Here is a 17,622-nt window from a genome sequence, read left to right as displayed (position 1 = left end):
GCAAAGTATACAAAGGAAAATCTCTGAATGGGGTGAATACATTTTAAAGAATCATCTATTTACTAGTCTTTTTTGAGTTCATTTGGCTATTTTTGTTCCATTTAATTCTAGCCAAGGATAGTCAAGCAAGCAGAGGTATGGGCAGGTGTATGTGTTAAATAGAAACTTGACACTGAAATTAAAGGAAGGTCTGTGGCAGATTATTAGATCTAGAACTATTAAGATCCAGTCCACATACTACCTATTCTCTAAGATTTCCCTTTCAGACCAAATTGAGCCAGGCATAATCTCTCAGTACCCCTTTCTAGGCAGCTTCTTTTTAAGCTGGAGAAAAACACTGAAATGATTGCTTGCAAAACTAATTTTTTACTTTTGAATGAGTGATAACTTGGGCATTTTTGCGTGGACAAAAGTCTTTATCACTGTTGTGGTAACAAATTCACTAACACAAGGAGAAGGTCTTTAAACGGATGGTTACTTGAGATTTAGGAAGCCTCGGTTCTAATCCTAGCTCATACTAATTAGCTGTGTAATGTTGGGCAAGTCTGGATCATCAGTTTTCTTGTTTGTAAAATGAAAAGACTGGATGAGGTGTAATAATTGCAAACCTTTAATTTGATAACAATCTTTGGAGGTATATGTCTTTTAATGACTATTGGAAGGAACAACACTTATTTGGACATATTTAGTTCTGGACTGTTTCCTTTAAAAGCAGCTACAGTGTGTAAAGTATTTTGTTGGTAATGTTTAACATTTGTGTGGCACTTTTCAAATGCTTTCTTACAAATTACTCATGCTATTCTAGTCAAAAGTGGAGGTACACTTGTATACACAGACTCCACAAAGCATTTATTGTGGCTCGTTGGTTTGCTATTATCCAGAATGGAAAACTTCAAGCAGGTGGTCTCCATACATAAGAGAACAGGCTTTATTCCACTTGAATTGTTCTCATGTGCACTTTATTATTAGAATTGTATGTAATACAAGGCTTTGCATTTCATGTCTCATTCTATTTATAATTAAGTGACCTTGTTATGACTAAAAGAACCTGGGCCTGCTTTTTATCTTGTTCTGCAACCCTGTGGTGCACTTATTGCCTGCGTTAAGTAGAGAAGAGCAGGCTGTCACGCCATTAGCATTCTGCCAAATGAAATGGGGAGATAGAGAAGGCACAGCTTAAGGATATGAAATGAGTTGGAGTATTTGACGACGTAAATGATTCAGCTTCCCAGCATATACCCTATTTGTACCCAAACTCCATGTTCACAATTCTTCTTTGTTTAGGACTAGTCATCACAATCTTGTGGTCAGCCTGCAATTAAAATAAACTAAATCTAATTTCAAAAGATATAGCAAAATTATTTCCACAGCCTAAAAAAATAGCACTTCTTAAATCTGGTGCAGTGAATAATCCTGTACAAATGCTTTTTTTGTTCTTTGCATGAGTCACAGTCTGTGATTGTTTCCGTCTTCCTATTTATCTCCTTCATTTCACTGTTAAACTTCTTGAACATTTATTTATACCTGCTGCTCCACCATCTGTTTAGTTCTTAAAAACCTTGTAAGCTACCATTTCCTCACCAGTCTACTGAAACTGCTCTAAGATATCTACCCCTTCCCAAATCCAGCTCTTTTCTCAGTCCTCATCCCCCTTTACATCTTGGGTGTCTTTGACCACTCTCCTTCTCTTGAAACTCCTCTTTGACATTGTTAATTCTGTTCTCATGTCTTTGGCTGACTATTCCCTTGTTCCCTAAGTCTTTGGAAGTTTATCTATTGTTGTTGCTCAATTGTGTCTGACTCTTCATGACGCGATACTGTCCATGGGGTTTTGTTGGCAAAGATGCTGGAGTGGTTGGCCATTTTCTTTTCCAACTCATTTGACAGATGGGGAAATTGAGGCAGGCAGGGTTAAGTAACTTGCCCAGAGCTACACAGCTAGTGTCTGAGACTAGATTTGAACTCAGGTCTTCCTGACTCCAGGCCCAGCACTCTACTGCAGCTAGACAATGTTTCTTAAAGTGGTGTTTTCTTAAACACCACTTTAAATATGCTATTCCTTTATTCAAGAATCTTCTGTGACTTCTTATTGTCTGTCAAATGTAAACTCTTCTTGATTTTTCAAGACCTGTAGTATATTTTCTATTCCTGTCCAACCTTATTTCTCCAAGATTTGTCCTCTAAAACTCAGTAGCCCAAGGCCTATTTTCCTCCAATTTATTTAAGGCACACTTTCTCCCATTTATGTTTGTACATTTTTGAAATTCTTTATAGGATTTTATTATGAAGTGCCTTACTTAGAGCAGCCCTGTAAGATAAGTACAAGTATCATTCCCATTTTACAGGGACAGTATACCCTTCCCTCCATATATCCCCATTAGATATCTATGTTCATCCTTTAATAAATCCTAATGCTACCTCTCTGAAACTTTCCCTGATTATTATAGCCCACAGTGACCTGCATTTTTGAACTCTCATTCTGTGCTGTCAAAAGTCATCTGATATATAATGCATTAAGGCTCATGAAACATTTTCTTCACAATTACCTTAAGCAGATATTGCAAGTATTACTAACATCATTTTGCAGATGAGGAAACTGAGGCTTAGAGAGGCCAAGTGATTTTCCAAAAGTCACACAGCTGGTAATTATGAGAACCTGCATTTAAGATCGGGTCTCTTCTGACTCCCAAGTCCAACATCTTCCTATTACACCATGATGATCCCTTTATGTCTTGTCTATAACTATATTCTAGTGCCAATGAGTAGAAGAGGCAGATTTTATCTTATCATGTAGAACTTCCTCAGAAAGGGCTACCTCATTAACTTGGAGATGTTTTAGGCAGAGGCTGGATAACCATTTTCTCAGGGATGTTATAAAGGATATTTGAACTAAGGTCCCTTCCAGCTAAAGGCTTCTGTAATCCTGGAGGTCAGGGACTGCATCTTACATTACCACCACTACCCCAGCCTCTGAACTGTCATTCAGTAAATACATACTGACAGCAGGATATCAGAAACCCTTCAGCTCCTTTCACAATCCCCTCCTCACCTTAAACATCTAGCTAAACAAAGCCTTTTTGAGTTCTAAAAGTACTCACCCAAACAATATATAAAGTTACCCAGGAAAATAGACCAAGGTAAAAACTAAATATAATATGTGCGTGCTATGAGTGCCACCTCAACTTTGGTCTAGTTAACCACTAGCCACACATATTGTGAGATTTCATGGTGAAGTAGGAGTTGCACTAGGTGGCCTCTGAGATTCCTTCCAACTCTCATTCTGGGGGTTAAAAACCTGCTTTTTTTTTTAATCTGGATCCGATGATCTAGGACTGTTAATTTCAAGAAGTGTATGCTAAGATTCCATTACAACAAAATAATTTAGCCCTCTTTTACAGTATATTTAAGTCTCACTAAACTTTACTGGTAGTAGTCTGTGAGTGTGGAAGCCTTTTGTTGTTGGTTTTGCTGGAGGAAAAAAACTTAGGTTAGTGAGTGTTAATAAAATTTTTGTGCTCAAAAAAAGCACCAGAGGCCAAGTTCTAGAAGCAGTAGAAATAGCTTGCTTTTTTCATGGTGAAGCATCAGTTTCCCCTATCGCTTTTTATTCAGAGTGTATATTACTGTCAGCCAACTGCTATCCTCTCACTTGTATTTAAAAACAGATACAGGTACAACTTATAGCTGTGCCTGAGAATGTTCATGTGTAGTATGAAACTTGCCCTTAAATGACAATGCCAACCAATGGGTCTTGGAGCTGAAGAGGAGAGTAAGACAAATCATGATTCAGATGCACTCATACAACAAATTCAGTCTTTATTTAATTTTCCCCTTCACTTTATGAGGAAACTCTTAATTTTCTGGAAGCAAATGTAAAATCTCGACATTTTAAATTATAAGGTAGTGTTATAAGGAAAAGGAAAAATAAAAGCTCTTTTTAAAACAAAATTCAAATGTTCTTTTTGAGTTTTAGTTATGATTCTTTCCAAATAATGATCACAAAACCCCTGTCTTGAATACTGTGTAATCTATTGCCTATTTCTGCCTATTATACACCTATTTTATTTATAACTGTAAGCCTAACAGCATGCATTTTTTTCAAGCAATCAAAACCAGATTTTTAATTCCTCAGCTTGTGAACCTAATGAACTGGTAGCAGTAGTTATTTATAACTAAACTCTGGAGCAGTGTTCTCCAAAATTGGGACTGTGTCATGATCCCTACACTGTGAGAGGAATCAGTCAAGGTGGAGTGGGAAGATGGGATCAATCTGACCCTCCTCATGATAGCCAATCACAGGTCTATCTCCAACACAGCTACAGGATTCCTTTCACCCATTATCTCTCAACTTTGTCTCCATCCTGCTCTGTCCCACTACACCGGGCAGCCCACAGCAACTGCAGAGGCAAAACTCGCACCACGTGAACTAGTACTTGCTGTGGCAGAAATCTAAAGTCTGACTGGAATTATTCTCATGGCACATTTTTGTTTTTGGCAAAACCGAGTGAGTTGAGCGAGAAGAGCAGGCTTGGATGTATTGCAATCAGCCATGCAAGTCTTCACATTCCATCCTCTCAAGCTGACTCCTCTTCCAAGCTTCCTCATTACTATGAAGGGCAATACCACTGTTTTTCCAGTTGCCCAGATTCACAACTGCAGAGTGATCATTGACCACTCTCATGCACGTAGCCAATCAGATGCCAAATGTTTTTTCTACCTCCATGGTATCTCTCCCAAGAGACCACTGCTGTCCATACAGCCACACCATCATAGTTCAGGGTCTCAGGATCTCTTGCCTGGCAGCTTATTTCAGTAGTCTCTTTATTGGTCTCTCTGCCTCAAGTTTCACTCTTTTCCATTCACCACACAGCTGCTAAAATCATGTTCCCCAAGCGCAGTTTTATCCATGTCACTCCCTTTTAAGCTCCAGTGACTCCTTTAGTAGGACAGTGTCAGGCCTGAAGTTGGAAACTCATCTTCCTGAGTTCAAATCTGGCCTCAGACACTAGCTGTGTGACGCTGGGCAGGTCTGTTACACCTGTTGGCCTCATCTGTAAAAGAGCTGGACTAGGAAATGGTAAACCACTCCGGTGTCTTTGCCAAGAAAACCCCCAATGGGGTCTTGAAGAGTTGGACACAACTGAACAACAATGAAATGTTATTGACTCTAGGATCAAATATTTGTAATTTAGTTTTTGTATAAGTTATATAATGTACACAAATAGTAGCTGTACATAATTTATAAGTAAACACAATATATTGGGGTATATGCTCAAAAATTTTTTAATGATAGAATGAATATGCAAAACAGTTTGGAGACCACCCTCTGCTCTAGAGTTTCAGATGAGAGAGTGGGAAACATTCAAATATACTATATAGACTTTTAATTAAAAAAAAAAATTAAGAATAATCTTGAAAACTTGAAGTTTTTAATCTCTAACAGTGAAATAGGCTTTGGCCTGACTACCAAATTTAATCAGTAACAGAACAAGTAATATTTAAAGTAGATCAATAGATCGTTTGGATTTTTTAGTCAGGATTCATGATTTTCTGGTCTGTATAATGTAAGAATAATCTCCTACAAAAATAGTTATTGCTATAGCTGGAGGTAGTTTTTCTTTGTTACTAAAAGCGTCTTGAACCCATAAATTACATCTAGAACATTCTTGATATGCTTAGAGGAAACTAGCATCCATTTAAGTTTGGAATTGGGGGGAGCTTTTTATCTTGGCACTGAAAATAGCAATCATTAGTGGAGTAATTTTAATCCATGGTAATAAAAATCACTATGAATACCTAAATACAAGATGGCTTTTTATTGATATCTCATGCTATAATAGCCTTATAAGCAGCCATCTTGACTACTAAAAACATTATACAGTAAGAGAATAATAATCCACTGACATAAAATCATTCCATAGCAAACAATGCATCTGTTCTATCATTTGGGGATCTAGATAAGTAGCTCTTTCTGTGCTGAGCTAAAATTCTGAGTATCTCTTGCCGTACTGGTGACCTTTTCAGAAAAACAAAGGTGTGCAAAATAAATTAATGATTTAAATAAATGAAGTTTTTTTTTTAAAAAAAACTATATAGTAGTAATTTTTTAAAAGTAGTTGACTTCATTCTGTGACAAATAGCTGAAGTTTTCTAAGCTGGAACATTTTCCCACATTTTGAGGATGCAATAGAAACATGAAAAACACATATATCCATTGAATTTAAATTTCACCTAGGCTCTGTCCATTCAGGAAACATCTCACAGAAATACTAAAGCCAGATTCCCCCACAACTCAGTATTGAATACTGTAGATGACCGGTGATTGATAGTGCTCTTGTTTTCTGGCCCTGGTGATATTACTTAAGCCTCAAAATAAAATAACACAGGCTTCAATGCAGCATCCGTGAAAGAATAAACAAATACTGGGGGTTTTTTAGGAATTTTTAAAAATTTATTTTTTGTTTTCAACATTCACTTCCACAAGATTCTGAGTTCCAAATTTTCTCCCCATCTCTCTCTTTCCCTTACCCCAAGATGGCATGGATTCTGATTACCCCTTCCTTCAATCTGCTCTCCCTTTACAAATATTGTTTTGACATTTACAATATCTTTCCTTGTGTACATGATGGCTTGATTTGCAAAACCATCCACCAAATTGAAACAACTAAATGAACCAACAAATAGCGCACTGTGGTATCCTTCAAGCAATATTGGGTACTCACTATTCAGAGCATGAATAAGATGAGATGAAAGGGCCACCAATGAAAGCATTCAGAGTTCATCTCTAAGCAGTGCTTGGAAACTAAGAAAAATGTGCTTACGACAGCCTATACTAAAAGATGTGTCACCACTTATGAGTTCCACATATAGCTTTGAGAACCATTTGCCTACTTTCATTTTTTCTTTTTCAAGCACCAGTATTGGTCCATCTCTGCACAAATTCTCCAAATAGTCCAAATTCAGATTTTAACAATCTTAAAGTAGAACGAGTGTTGCTCCAAATCCTGGGAACCCAAAATTGTAGTGAGCATGTTGTTCACTGGTGTACTATGCAACACTAGTTAATAAGAACTGGCATTTATAGATGACTTTAAAGTTTATGAAGTGATTTAAACACATCTCATTTGATCCTCACAACATCCCTATGAGGTAGGTGTCCTGTCATTATCCTGATTTAACAGATAAGGAAACAGGCTCAGTGAGGTTGTGCTTGCCTAGAGTCTCACAACTAGTAAGTATCTGAGGTGGGATTTGAGCCCAGTTCTTCAGCCAAGTCCAGTGTTCTATCCACTACGCCACCTTTATGCTTTCTTATTTCACAGAATGAACAAAACGTCCCCAGGGCCACCTCTCCGAGTTGCCAAAAACAGGAGAAGCAAAACAAAACTGGTGACCTCAGAAGATAAGAATGACTCCAGGAACCATCCTGTTCTTTAGCAAAGGTAACTAAGAAAGCAGTTCCCTCCTCTAGATTCTCTCTACCAAACCATAGGTCCCATACTCCAGTTAATTCTTGTTTGCCCCAGCAAAATTTGAACACACACAAAATGTGACCAGAATTCATGGGAAGCATGCTCTTGATAAGACACCAAGAAAGTGCTCTAGGATCTCCTCCAGTACAAGTAAATTATTTTTGTTTCCTCAGTCTAGCATCAAGGTCAGGGTGACAGAACCAGCAAGACCTTGGTGGGATCAAGTCCCATTTCAGATGCAGACTGGCTGTGTGACTCTGGGCAAGTCACTTAATCTCTCATTGCCCCAGGCAACTCTCTTAAGAGTATAAATTGCAAAGTAGCTGCTGATCTGCCTTGGTAGAAAGGAGGAATTTCCTCAACTAGAGCTCTGTATCAATTAATTTGTCCGGTCCAGTGCAAAAATAAACTATTCATGCCAGAAACCAAAGTAGAAATATTAATGCCAGAAGAAATGCAGCTTTTGAAACAATCAGGACTCTAGTAGACCATTTGTTAAAAACCTCTTTTACCCACCTAGCTGGGTTCAAATTAACCCACCCATCAAATCAGCCAGTCTCCAGAACATGACCCAAATCTTAATATATAAATATATAGATATATGAATACACAAAAGATATATTTTTTTTTACTCGACTTAAATCTAGTAAATTTCTTTTTCTTACTAGACTTAAGCTCATAGAGTTGGAAGGAACCTTAGAGACCATCTAGTTCAGCCTCCTGCTCCCACATTTGACAACATTCCTTACAGCCTCTCTTTGAAGGGTTCATTATCCCCTGGTCCATCCACTTTAATTTTTGAACAGCTCAAATTATTAAACATTTCTTCCTTATATTTAACTGAGATTGGCCTCCCTGTAAATTCCTTCTACAGGTCCTAATTGTGTTCATTGGAAACAATTTAGAATAAGTTCACTCTTCCACATGACAGCTTTTCAAATATATTTGAAGACAAAGATATGTACTCCCATCCCTGTCATCTTTTTTTTCCCAAAAACAGTGCCAGGGATGGGATGGGAGGGGTTAGTGGAAAGACCCAATTGTAACTGTACTTATGTACCCAAATTAATACCAAAGGGTAGTTTTTCTAAAGTAAAAATACATTTGATGAGATGATCCTTTTCCATGCATTCAAAACTCTCAAGAATGCCAAGGATTAATCTGCTAGTATCATTTTTTTCTCTCTCATATTCAACAAGTACCATATTGGTTTGTTATTTTTTTAAACACCCCTTTCCTTTAATATGAGATCTCTTTCAAAGGAAATATATGTACAAATATTTTAATACTCTTACAAAAATATGTATAAGCATACACTGAAAAGTAAATTAAATAACCATATAAAATGTATTTACTGTGGATTTTATTACCTTTTTAAAATGCAAATAAAGATGTTTTATTCATCTTTATCATTGCTGCTTGTCTCTGTCACTTGTCGTTTTTTCTCTTCTTCCCAGTCTATCCACAATGTGTCATCTTCACATTTTTAAGCAATGGATCACAGACTGTAGAAGTTAGCATTTACTGTGTAGTTAAAATCTACTCTTATGGAATATCTGCCCGTGACATTTTAATTTTTTCACTAATTGTCAAGATTTGACACCCCTCCAACAAAAGTCTATGATATGAGGTGTGCCTTTGGGGGTTGTCTTTGAAGGACACAAAGCTGTGTTATCATTCCATATAGACACCAATTTGATCTGATTATGATGATTCAAGTCTTTTTAGCTGAGGGGTTGGATTCCCTTTAAGTAAATCTTAGATCTAGTATTGCCCTTTTTTGAAGAAGAACTTAGGGCCTTTTAATTCCCTATGACTGATAACCAGTTGGCCTTTTAGTCTCATCATCCAACTTCTTTTTGGGTATGTCATAATCTTTTGGGGAATGTTTCTCTTAGAAACTTTTTTTTTCACCTTGGTGGCAGCTTTCAGCCATCAGCCAGTACATCTAACATTTCTCCAAGGTACTTTTTTCCCCCTATTTTCTGTGACTGTATCATCACAAGAATAACTTCCACATCTCTTTCATAGTTGTGTTGCCAAGGATATTGAAGAGCAAGGGTCTTTCATCAGGATTTCTGATTTGGTTAACATGATGGGTCTGGGAGTGGGGAGTAGGGGAGGGGGGAGAGTTGGTCTGGGTCTTTGGTTCCATCATTGTAAGGAACAAGTACTAAAACTTCTTCCCCTAATGCAAATCAGCAATATATCTGCAGCTTCTAGTCTGAGAGTTGCCCTGAGACACTGAGAGCAACGTATCCATGGCCACATAGCTGGTATATGTTATATAGGCAGAACTTGAAGTCACCCACGTCTTCCTGACTTCAAAGTCTGTCCCTCTATCCACTATGCCAGGCTGCTTCTCTAATGCTGAAGTGATACTCGTATATTTTCTAATAGCTAAGGAGTTGGTAGTCTACAATCTTCTAATTAAAACTGAGTGGTAATTGATAATTCCTACACCTAAATGTACTACTTCTTTGCAAATCTCTGGCACCATCCAGTGATTGCTCTAAATGCATTCAATCACTTTTAGCTGGATTTTGCAATTCCTAAGGTTGTCAATTGAATGGCTACAGGCTGATCAAAATTCCATTTTGTTTTGATTGTTTTACAAAGAAAAATACATACTTATTAACCTTGGAAATAGCATTCTGAATTTTTGTTCTCATGTATACAGTGACATTCATTCTTTTCATTAATATTTTCTTCTTCCCTTCTGTTGGTAAAGTATAATTGATAACTGCTTTTAAAATTTTATATTCATAATTGTATCTTAACACTAATCCTCCTTTCAGCCAGATTCCCCCCTCCCCAGATATGGTTACCTCTAGCCTCACAATAACTCACTGACCAGCAACACTGGTCCAGGAATCTAAAAGTTCTTTTATTAAAACTATCAAACTTTCCAAGTTCCTCCTGGTTTTTGAGATTTCATTTGAAATCACAGTGTTACTACAAAGAATTACACTACTCTCAGGTTTTATACAAGCCAAATTTGAGAAAAATGCATGGTATCTCTATGGACCAATGTGATACTTGAGCTCCTATCATATACTAGGCACTGTGTATGTGTGGATTAAGGCCAAGTAAGGAAAACAAAAGAAATATTTAATTTAGTTCAGAAAATGTTTTATTTACCCTTTCCACATGCAAAATATTGGGCTGAGTAAGCACTGAGGGTACAAAGATAAAAAAAAAATAGTCCCTGCCCTTAAGGAGTGTATGTTCTCCTAGGGATATAAACAGATAAATAAATTCTGGAGAATATGTGAAGGGAAAAAGCACTAAGAACTGGGAGCTCAGGAAAAGAGGGGGCACATAAGGTGAACATTGAAGGGACCTGATGATCCTTAATGGTAGAGGTGAGGAGGGAATGCATTCCAGGCATGGCAACTGTAAGTCAGTTTGGGTAAGTAAAAGTCAAATGAAGGGAAATCTGGAAAGCTAGATGAGATCCCTATTACAGAAGGTTCTAAATGTTACACTGAGCTGTTAGAAGTTTATCATAGAGATAGTAGGGAGGCACTCAAGATTTTTCTGCAGGAAAGTGTCATAGACCTGCTTTTTAGGAATATCAAGTTGATAGCTATGTGAAAGGTGAAGGATGAAGAGGTAAGAGGTGCCAGTTGAGAGAATGGGAAGGATGCAAGGAATTTGGAGTTAAAAATTTGACAAGATTTGGCCATGGATTTGATGGCCAAGAGGGAAAAATTGTGAACCTGGGAAAATAGAAGGAAGATGATGTCCTCAACCAAAGTAGGGAAGTTTGGAAAAGGAATGGCTTTATGAGGGCCAGTGTGTTCCATTTTGTGTCTTGCTGAGTTTGAACTGCTGACAGGACATCCAAGTGGAGAGATGGTCATTGTTGTTCATTCAGTCATGTCTAACTCTTTGTGACCCTGTTTGGGATTTTCTTGGCAAAGATACTGGAGTGGTTTGCCATTTCCTTCTCCAGCTCATTTTACAGATGAGAAAACTGAGGCCAACAAGGTTAAGTGAATAGCCAGGTAGCTAGTTACTGTCTGAGGCCACATTTGAACTTAGGTCTCCCTGCCTCCAGATCTGGCATTCTATCTACCATGCTGATAATAGCAACTGGAATTTATATGGTGCTTTTTAAGGTCTGCAGTGTTTTTACATGTCTCTTACCTCATTTGGTCCTCACAAAAATCACGTGAAGTACTAGTTCTATATAGTACTATAGATGAAACAGACTGAAGGCAGTTGTGTAACTCATGCATTGTCATCCATCTTGTAGATTTCTGAGATGGTGACTGAAAGGGAGCCTTCCCTACACCAAGCCCAGCTCCTAGGTCCAATATGCTGTCCTTCTCCAGGAGGCAGATGACCACAGATGACTAATGTTCAGGAGAGAGGTTAGGGTTAGATGTATAGATTTCAGAATCATCTGTAAAGAGATAACAGAACCTCTAGGAACTGATCAAGCCATTAAGGGAATGAAGAAGGTCTAGCACAGCCTTGGGAGACACTCATGCTGAGTGAACAGGAAATGAATAATGATCCAGCAGAGGCTGAGCAGTCAGACAGGAAGGAAGAGAATCAGAAAAGATTATGCAACAGGAGTGGATGGTAAACTGTCAAAAGCAGCCGATTAGCAAAGAGGATGAGCACTGAGAAAACACCTTTGGATTTAGCAGCTTGCTAGACATTGCTAACCCAGGTGACAGCAGCTTCAGTTACATGGAGAGATCAGAGGCCAGATTGCAAAGGGGTTGAAAGGTTGCAGTGAGGAAATGAAGCAGCAAGTTTAGACCCCTCTGTGTAGCAGTATGACTGAGAAGGGGGAAGCTTGAGGGGATGGTAGGGTCAAATGCTTTTTAGAGAGGAGAAAAGACCTGGGCATGATTGTGGACAGCAAGGAAGGAGTCAGTGTGTCAGAAGAGATTGAAGAGGAGGAAGGGAACAGATAGGAGGGTTGGCCTTGAAAAGAGAAGGACCACCCCTTCCTCAAATGTCTATAGTACCTGTTTCTCTTTGGAACAGCAAACTCTCAGGGTCTTCCCCTCTGAAACTGATTTTTTTTTTCTAATTAAAGGGGCCATCCCTTGACTCACTTCTTAAAGAGGCCTATTCACTGAATGGGCACTACCTCACTCTAAATGAGTACCTAAAAAGGCCTTAGCTAAAAATGCAAGAGTCTCCCATTATATCCTGGGCCACCTGGCCACTGGACCCAGATGGCTCTGGAGGATAAAGTGAGGCTGGTAACCTTGCACAGCTCTCCCTCACTCAAATCAAAGTCAGCTGCAGGTCATATCATCATCTCCCTGACGTCATAGTCGTCTGCAAGAATGAAGGATGAACACAACAATTTGGAAGTGATCCTCAGGATCATCTAATCCAGAGGTGTCAAACTCTCCAGTACTACCTTAACTAGATCAAAATGTAATTGGGAAATATTTAACAAAAGTAATAAAAATTTAGTACAACATAGATAATGTTAATTTGTAGCTTTCTAAGACACTGTGCTAGATCCTTTCTATTTGAAGTAGACACCAATGATTTAGTCCAGCCCCTACATTTGATAGACAAGGAAACTGAGGCCCACAGAGGTTAAGTGACTTATCCAGTGTCATCAGGGAAGTAAGTGGTGGAGGCAGATTCTGGTCATAGGTCCTCTTACTGCCAACCCAGCACTACATCATGAAGCTGATGTATGCAATAGAGTAACAGAGAGCACTCAAGTGGAATTCCTCTTTTCTCAGGAAAGTGGGGATCAAAGCCCACCACTTGAAAAGGGATCAGGAAAAAGGGGTTATTTAAGTGCCTTGGAGAGAAAAACTGGAAGGTTGTTGAGAATAAATCAGGGAAAAATGACAGGGTTGATTCATTGCAGTTACAGTACAGCTGAGATTGGATAGATTTGTGGTGCCCCCATTACATCACTGGAATAAGATTAGAAAGGCAGGCTCTTTCAAGTTGTTACGTTTGTCCTTCATTTTCGAAGAGGACCATGACATCAGGGAAATGATTTGAGGAGAATGAATGGGGTGAAAGATCTGGAGGTAGTGGTGAGGGAGAGGAATAGTGAGGCAGAGTGAGAGATGGAAGGAAGGCTTGGAACTTCACAGAAAAAGATACTTCAGAGGTCAAGATCACTCACAGAGACATCTGTATTCTTCATGAGTGAGGTCTAAGATGTGACTGTCCCTTGGTGTGATGAGGTGGAGTGAAGGGACAGGTCTTAGGTTGTAGGAAGTTGAAGTGCTGGGAGGCCAGGATGTTGAAGGGGATTTCTGGATCCCCTGGATAATGACAGGGATTTGGAGGAGTGGAGGAGACAAAGACTGTGAGCCAGGCATTGGACTCTGAGAAAGGTAGGTGGATAATCTGAAAAGTTACAGATGCTTTTTACAGTCTGGACAGGCAATAAAGACTGATGGAGTGACCCTTAGAGAGAAGAGCTTGCTGAGGGATGACTACAAAGGGATGACTTGAAGTTTCAATGAGGAACAAGAAGGGAAAGGTGGAAGAAATTGCACATAGTAGTCATTTAATAAATAATCCTTGATTGACTGATTGATTGATAGGACTTTTAAGACATTGCTTATAAAGTTTTGGATATGAAAAGAAATAGATCACCTAAAATTCAACACTTCCTTCCCTCATCTCTACCACAGGTAGGGATATCTGGGTGGCACAGTGGACAGAGCTCTAGACCTGGAGTCAGGAAGACTTGCATTCAAATTTGGCTTCACATACTTACTAGCTGTGTAATTCTGGGCAAGTCCCTTAAGCTCTGTCCACTTCAGTGTTTTCAACTGTAAAATATGGATAATAGCATCCTACATCCCAGTGTTATCATGACAATCAAATGAGATAATATATGTAAAGTACCTAGAACAGTGCTTGGCACATAGATGCCTAATAAATACTTATTTCCTCCCTCCCCTCATACTGAATTGTTTAAAAATATGATTTAAAAACACACAGTCACTGTATAATATTTAGTGGCCTTTTGTATCTCTTAGTCTTAGATGCATTTTGGCTCTTCTGCTTGTTGGTCATCCTTCCAATCAATCAAAAAGTATTTCTTAAATGTCTAATATGTGCTAGGCACTGTGCCAACCACTGGGGATTTAAAGAAAAAAAGCAAAAATCATCCCTTCTCTCAAAGAATGTATATTCCAGTGGGGGAAACAACATAGATAAATCAGAACATACAAGATAAATACAGTGTAGAGGACAGGTAATCTTAGAAGGGAAAAGAATAAACATTTATATGGCATCTATTCTATGCCAGGCATTGTGCTAAACCCTTTACAAATAATATCTCATTTGATCCTCACGACATAGGTATCCCCATTTACCATTGAGGAAACTGAGGCAGGCAATGATTTGCCCACAGTCACACAGCTAGTAAGTGAGGCTAAATTTGAACTTGGGTTTTCCTGACTCCAGGCCCAAAGCTCGATCCATTGTGCTACCTAGCTGCCCTAAGACATGATGGCATGAGCCTCTGGGGGGTGACCAGGAAAGGCCTCTTGGAGGATGTGTCTTTTGAGATGAATCTTAAAGGAAGCAAGGGATTCTAACAGTTGAAGATTGGGAGGGAGAACTTTGGTAAAGACAGGAGATAAACTTACACCAGGCAAGAACCACTTTGCAGCTAAAAATTTCAGTGACTGATCCTTTTGGAGGAGAGAAAACAGTTGATGCTAATAGGTAAAATTAAGTTGGGATTATCCATGGTAAACTTTGCCTTTCATTGACTTTCAGTATGTTTCAGAACATTACATAACAAATAGATGAAATCTTTTCAGGTAGTCCTGTCATTTTTCTGCATAGATTTATATGGGAACTGTTTCATGTGAAATGTTTTATTTTTAAATCCTTCATATGTGAATCATATACACCAAGCCTCTAAGTCTGATTTTACCTTTTCCTGCCAGCATATATTGCACATACTGGCAGGAAAATGATTGATTTTTCATGATTTCTTTAAGGCTTCTAATATAGCACTCTTTCCCTTTGTTTTTTCAGACTCACAAGGAGGAGATGCACTGATGTAATCAGACCTCTCCTGCAACTGTACCACCTTAAGGGATCCAGGTGTAAGGGCAATTCTCTCCAGGTGAACTTGCTACAAGTAGATATAGAGAACAGTGGTTGGGGTGACCAGAGGACAGAATACGCTTTTCTCCTCTGTTATGCTATTCCATGAACTTACTACAGTGGTACCAACATGCTGAACTGGATCACCGTCTAGGATGATCATCCCTAGGGAATTCCTCTGTAATTCACAGTCTGGTTTATGAAGAATAATCATCGTACCTCGTTTACAGATGGAGGTGTCTCAGTGACACACTTCACCTCGTCAGCCAGCAACACGGTGGTGGTCACTCTCAGATAGTATTTTATGGATTTACCATGTCACTTTATGGTTTGTGTAACATAATTTGTAGGTTCCCTAAGTCCTTTGTTTCTTAACTCAGTTACAGCCCTCAGGGAGACAAATGGCCCCTTACCAAGTAAGCTGGCCCATTCATATTGGTGGTTGCGACATGAACCTTAGCAAGAAACCAGTTCCATCCTGGGAAGTATTCAAGAACTTATGTCTTAGGAGGTTAGTCAATTTAAACAGTAACTTGTAAGACCTAAGTTGAGTAATGTTTTATGCAATGCACATTATGATACGCTGTCAAAATAAGAGTGAGTAGCTTCAGGATTAGGTTTTTATCTTATGGCTCTTCTCCTGAGGTCCAGCGTTGCTGTGCTGCCACTCTGAAAGGGCTCTTTGCTGTTCTCTCCAGCTAAAACTGTTACATAGAGAGATAGAGAACAGTGAATGGGAGGGCCGGAGGACAGAATCCTTTTCTCCTCTGATCTGCTATTAAAGTAATGTCGAGCCACCCTAAGGAAAACACCACACACGGGTTATCCTTAAATCCCAAGGAACAAACAGGATTTAGATTGAACTATCTCACCATCCTTGTCCACCTCCTCCAAGCTCTCCAGTGATGCAGATCATAATCCATCCATGCTTGCCCGTCCTATGTAACATCTCTCCACATCCCACTGAAAACCCGCTACAATCCACCTGACATGTTAGGACCTTTCCTTAAATTCTTGTCACTGAAAGGACACTAGTCAAGTACATGGACTCTGCTGTCTTCACATGTCCAGCCCACCTTCTTTGTAAATAATTCTTTGATGATGTCCTCTATGCCCCTTCCCCTCCACAATGTGACTGTTTCCAAGTGGCTCATGCAGAGTGAAGCGGTGGTTATCCATGTTACACTCTTTATCTTCAGCTGATTTGAAGGGGGAAGGGCCTGGTGAGTCTCCACCATTCTGCCAGAATTCATTTCCATGGGCTAAAATTTCCAACAGAGCAAGCTAGGTAGAATACTGTGAATATGGGCCATTTGTCAGAGTTCTTAGTGACAACGAGCTACTGCTAATACTGCTCCTGAGCAAAAGAAGAAAATAAAAGAAAAAACAAGTTTCCCCACAGGCCGTTTGGGAAAATGCCACATTCTCTTGAGATCAGTACGATCATGCCAGCATCTTAGGCACAGTCACTAACTGTATCTGAAAGGTTAAAAGACTATAGGATTGAATAACATTAATTTTATACCTTCATAAACCTCTTCTCTTCTAAACGGGAGAAAATGAGCTGTATTTCTTGTCAAAAACTTTTATTTCACAACTATATTGTACACACTAAATGGTGCCCATTGCCACTTTATCTTCTAAATCTTTTTTCCATTTCAACAATATCTAAAAAAGAAAAAAGCTGATCTTTTTGTTCTACTGTCTCCCATTGCTGACATCACCTTAGTGTGCTGTCCCACATGTTAAAGATCTTCATTCTCAGAAATCACTTCAAAATAAAGTTGCTATTATGACTTTTTGACCATTATGTGGCTACTCTAAAAAAGTAATTTAAGTTCCGTGCCGGTGACTAGTGTGTAGGCCATGTGCTATATTTACCAACCTGGTCTTTTGTTAGCATTCTTTTTTAATGTATAATTTCATCTGCCTTCACCCAGTGCAGATCAGTAATGCCTTTGAAATTTAATTCTCTTAGCTGCCTAGAACACTTAGTAGCAGCTAGGTGGCTCAGTGGATAGGGTGCTAGAAGTCAGTTGGGAATATCTTAGTTCAAACCTGGCCCCAGACA

General features: G+C 38.9%; 1 protein-coding gene across 3 annotated transcripts in view; it reads left to right on the top strand.

Annotated features, from left to right (window-relative positions):
- Window positions 1-17,348, top strand: part of SSR1 (signal sequence receptor subunit 1) — a 45,502-nt gene extending 28,154 nt beyond the window's left edge. Inside the window, exons 9-10 of one of the 3 annotated variants that reach the window (XM_072603764.1) lie at window positions 7,323-7,442; window positions 15,480-17,348. In XM_072603764.1, the coding sequence (XP_072459865.1) occupies window positions 7,323-7,437 (115 nt within the window). In that variant the 3' untranslated portion in view covers window positions 7,438-7,442; window positions 15,480-17,348. Of the gene's footprint in view, window positions 1-7,322; window positions 8,882-15,479 lie in introns of those variants that run through there. The other 2 variants (XM_072603762.1, XM_072603763.1) reach the window with 2 other exon arrangements.
- The last annotated feature ends 274 nt before the right edge of the window (window positions 17,349-17,622 follow it).

This window comes from Notamacropus eugenii, chromosome 4, assembly GCF_028372415.1.
Source record: "Notamacropus eugenii isolate mMacEug1 chromosome 4, mMacEug1.pri_v2, whole genome shotgun sequence".
NCBI lineage: Eukaryota > Metazoa > Chordata > Mammalia > Diprotodontia > Macropodidae > Notamacropus > Notamacropus eugenii.
This window is presented reverse-complemented; position numbering and strand designations above follow the sequence as displayed.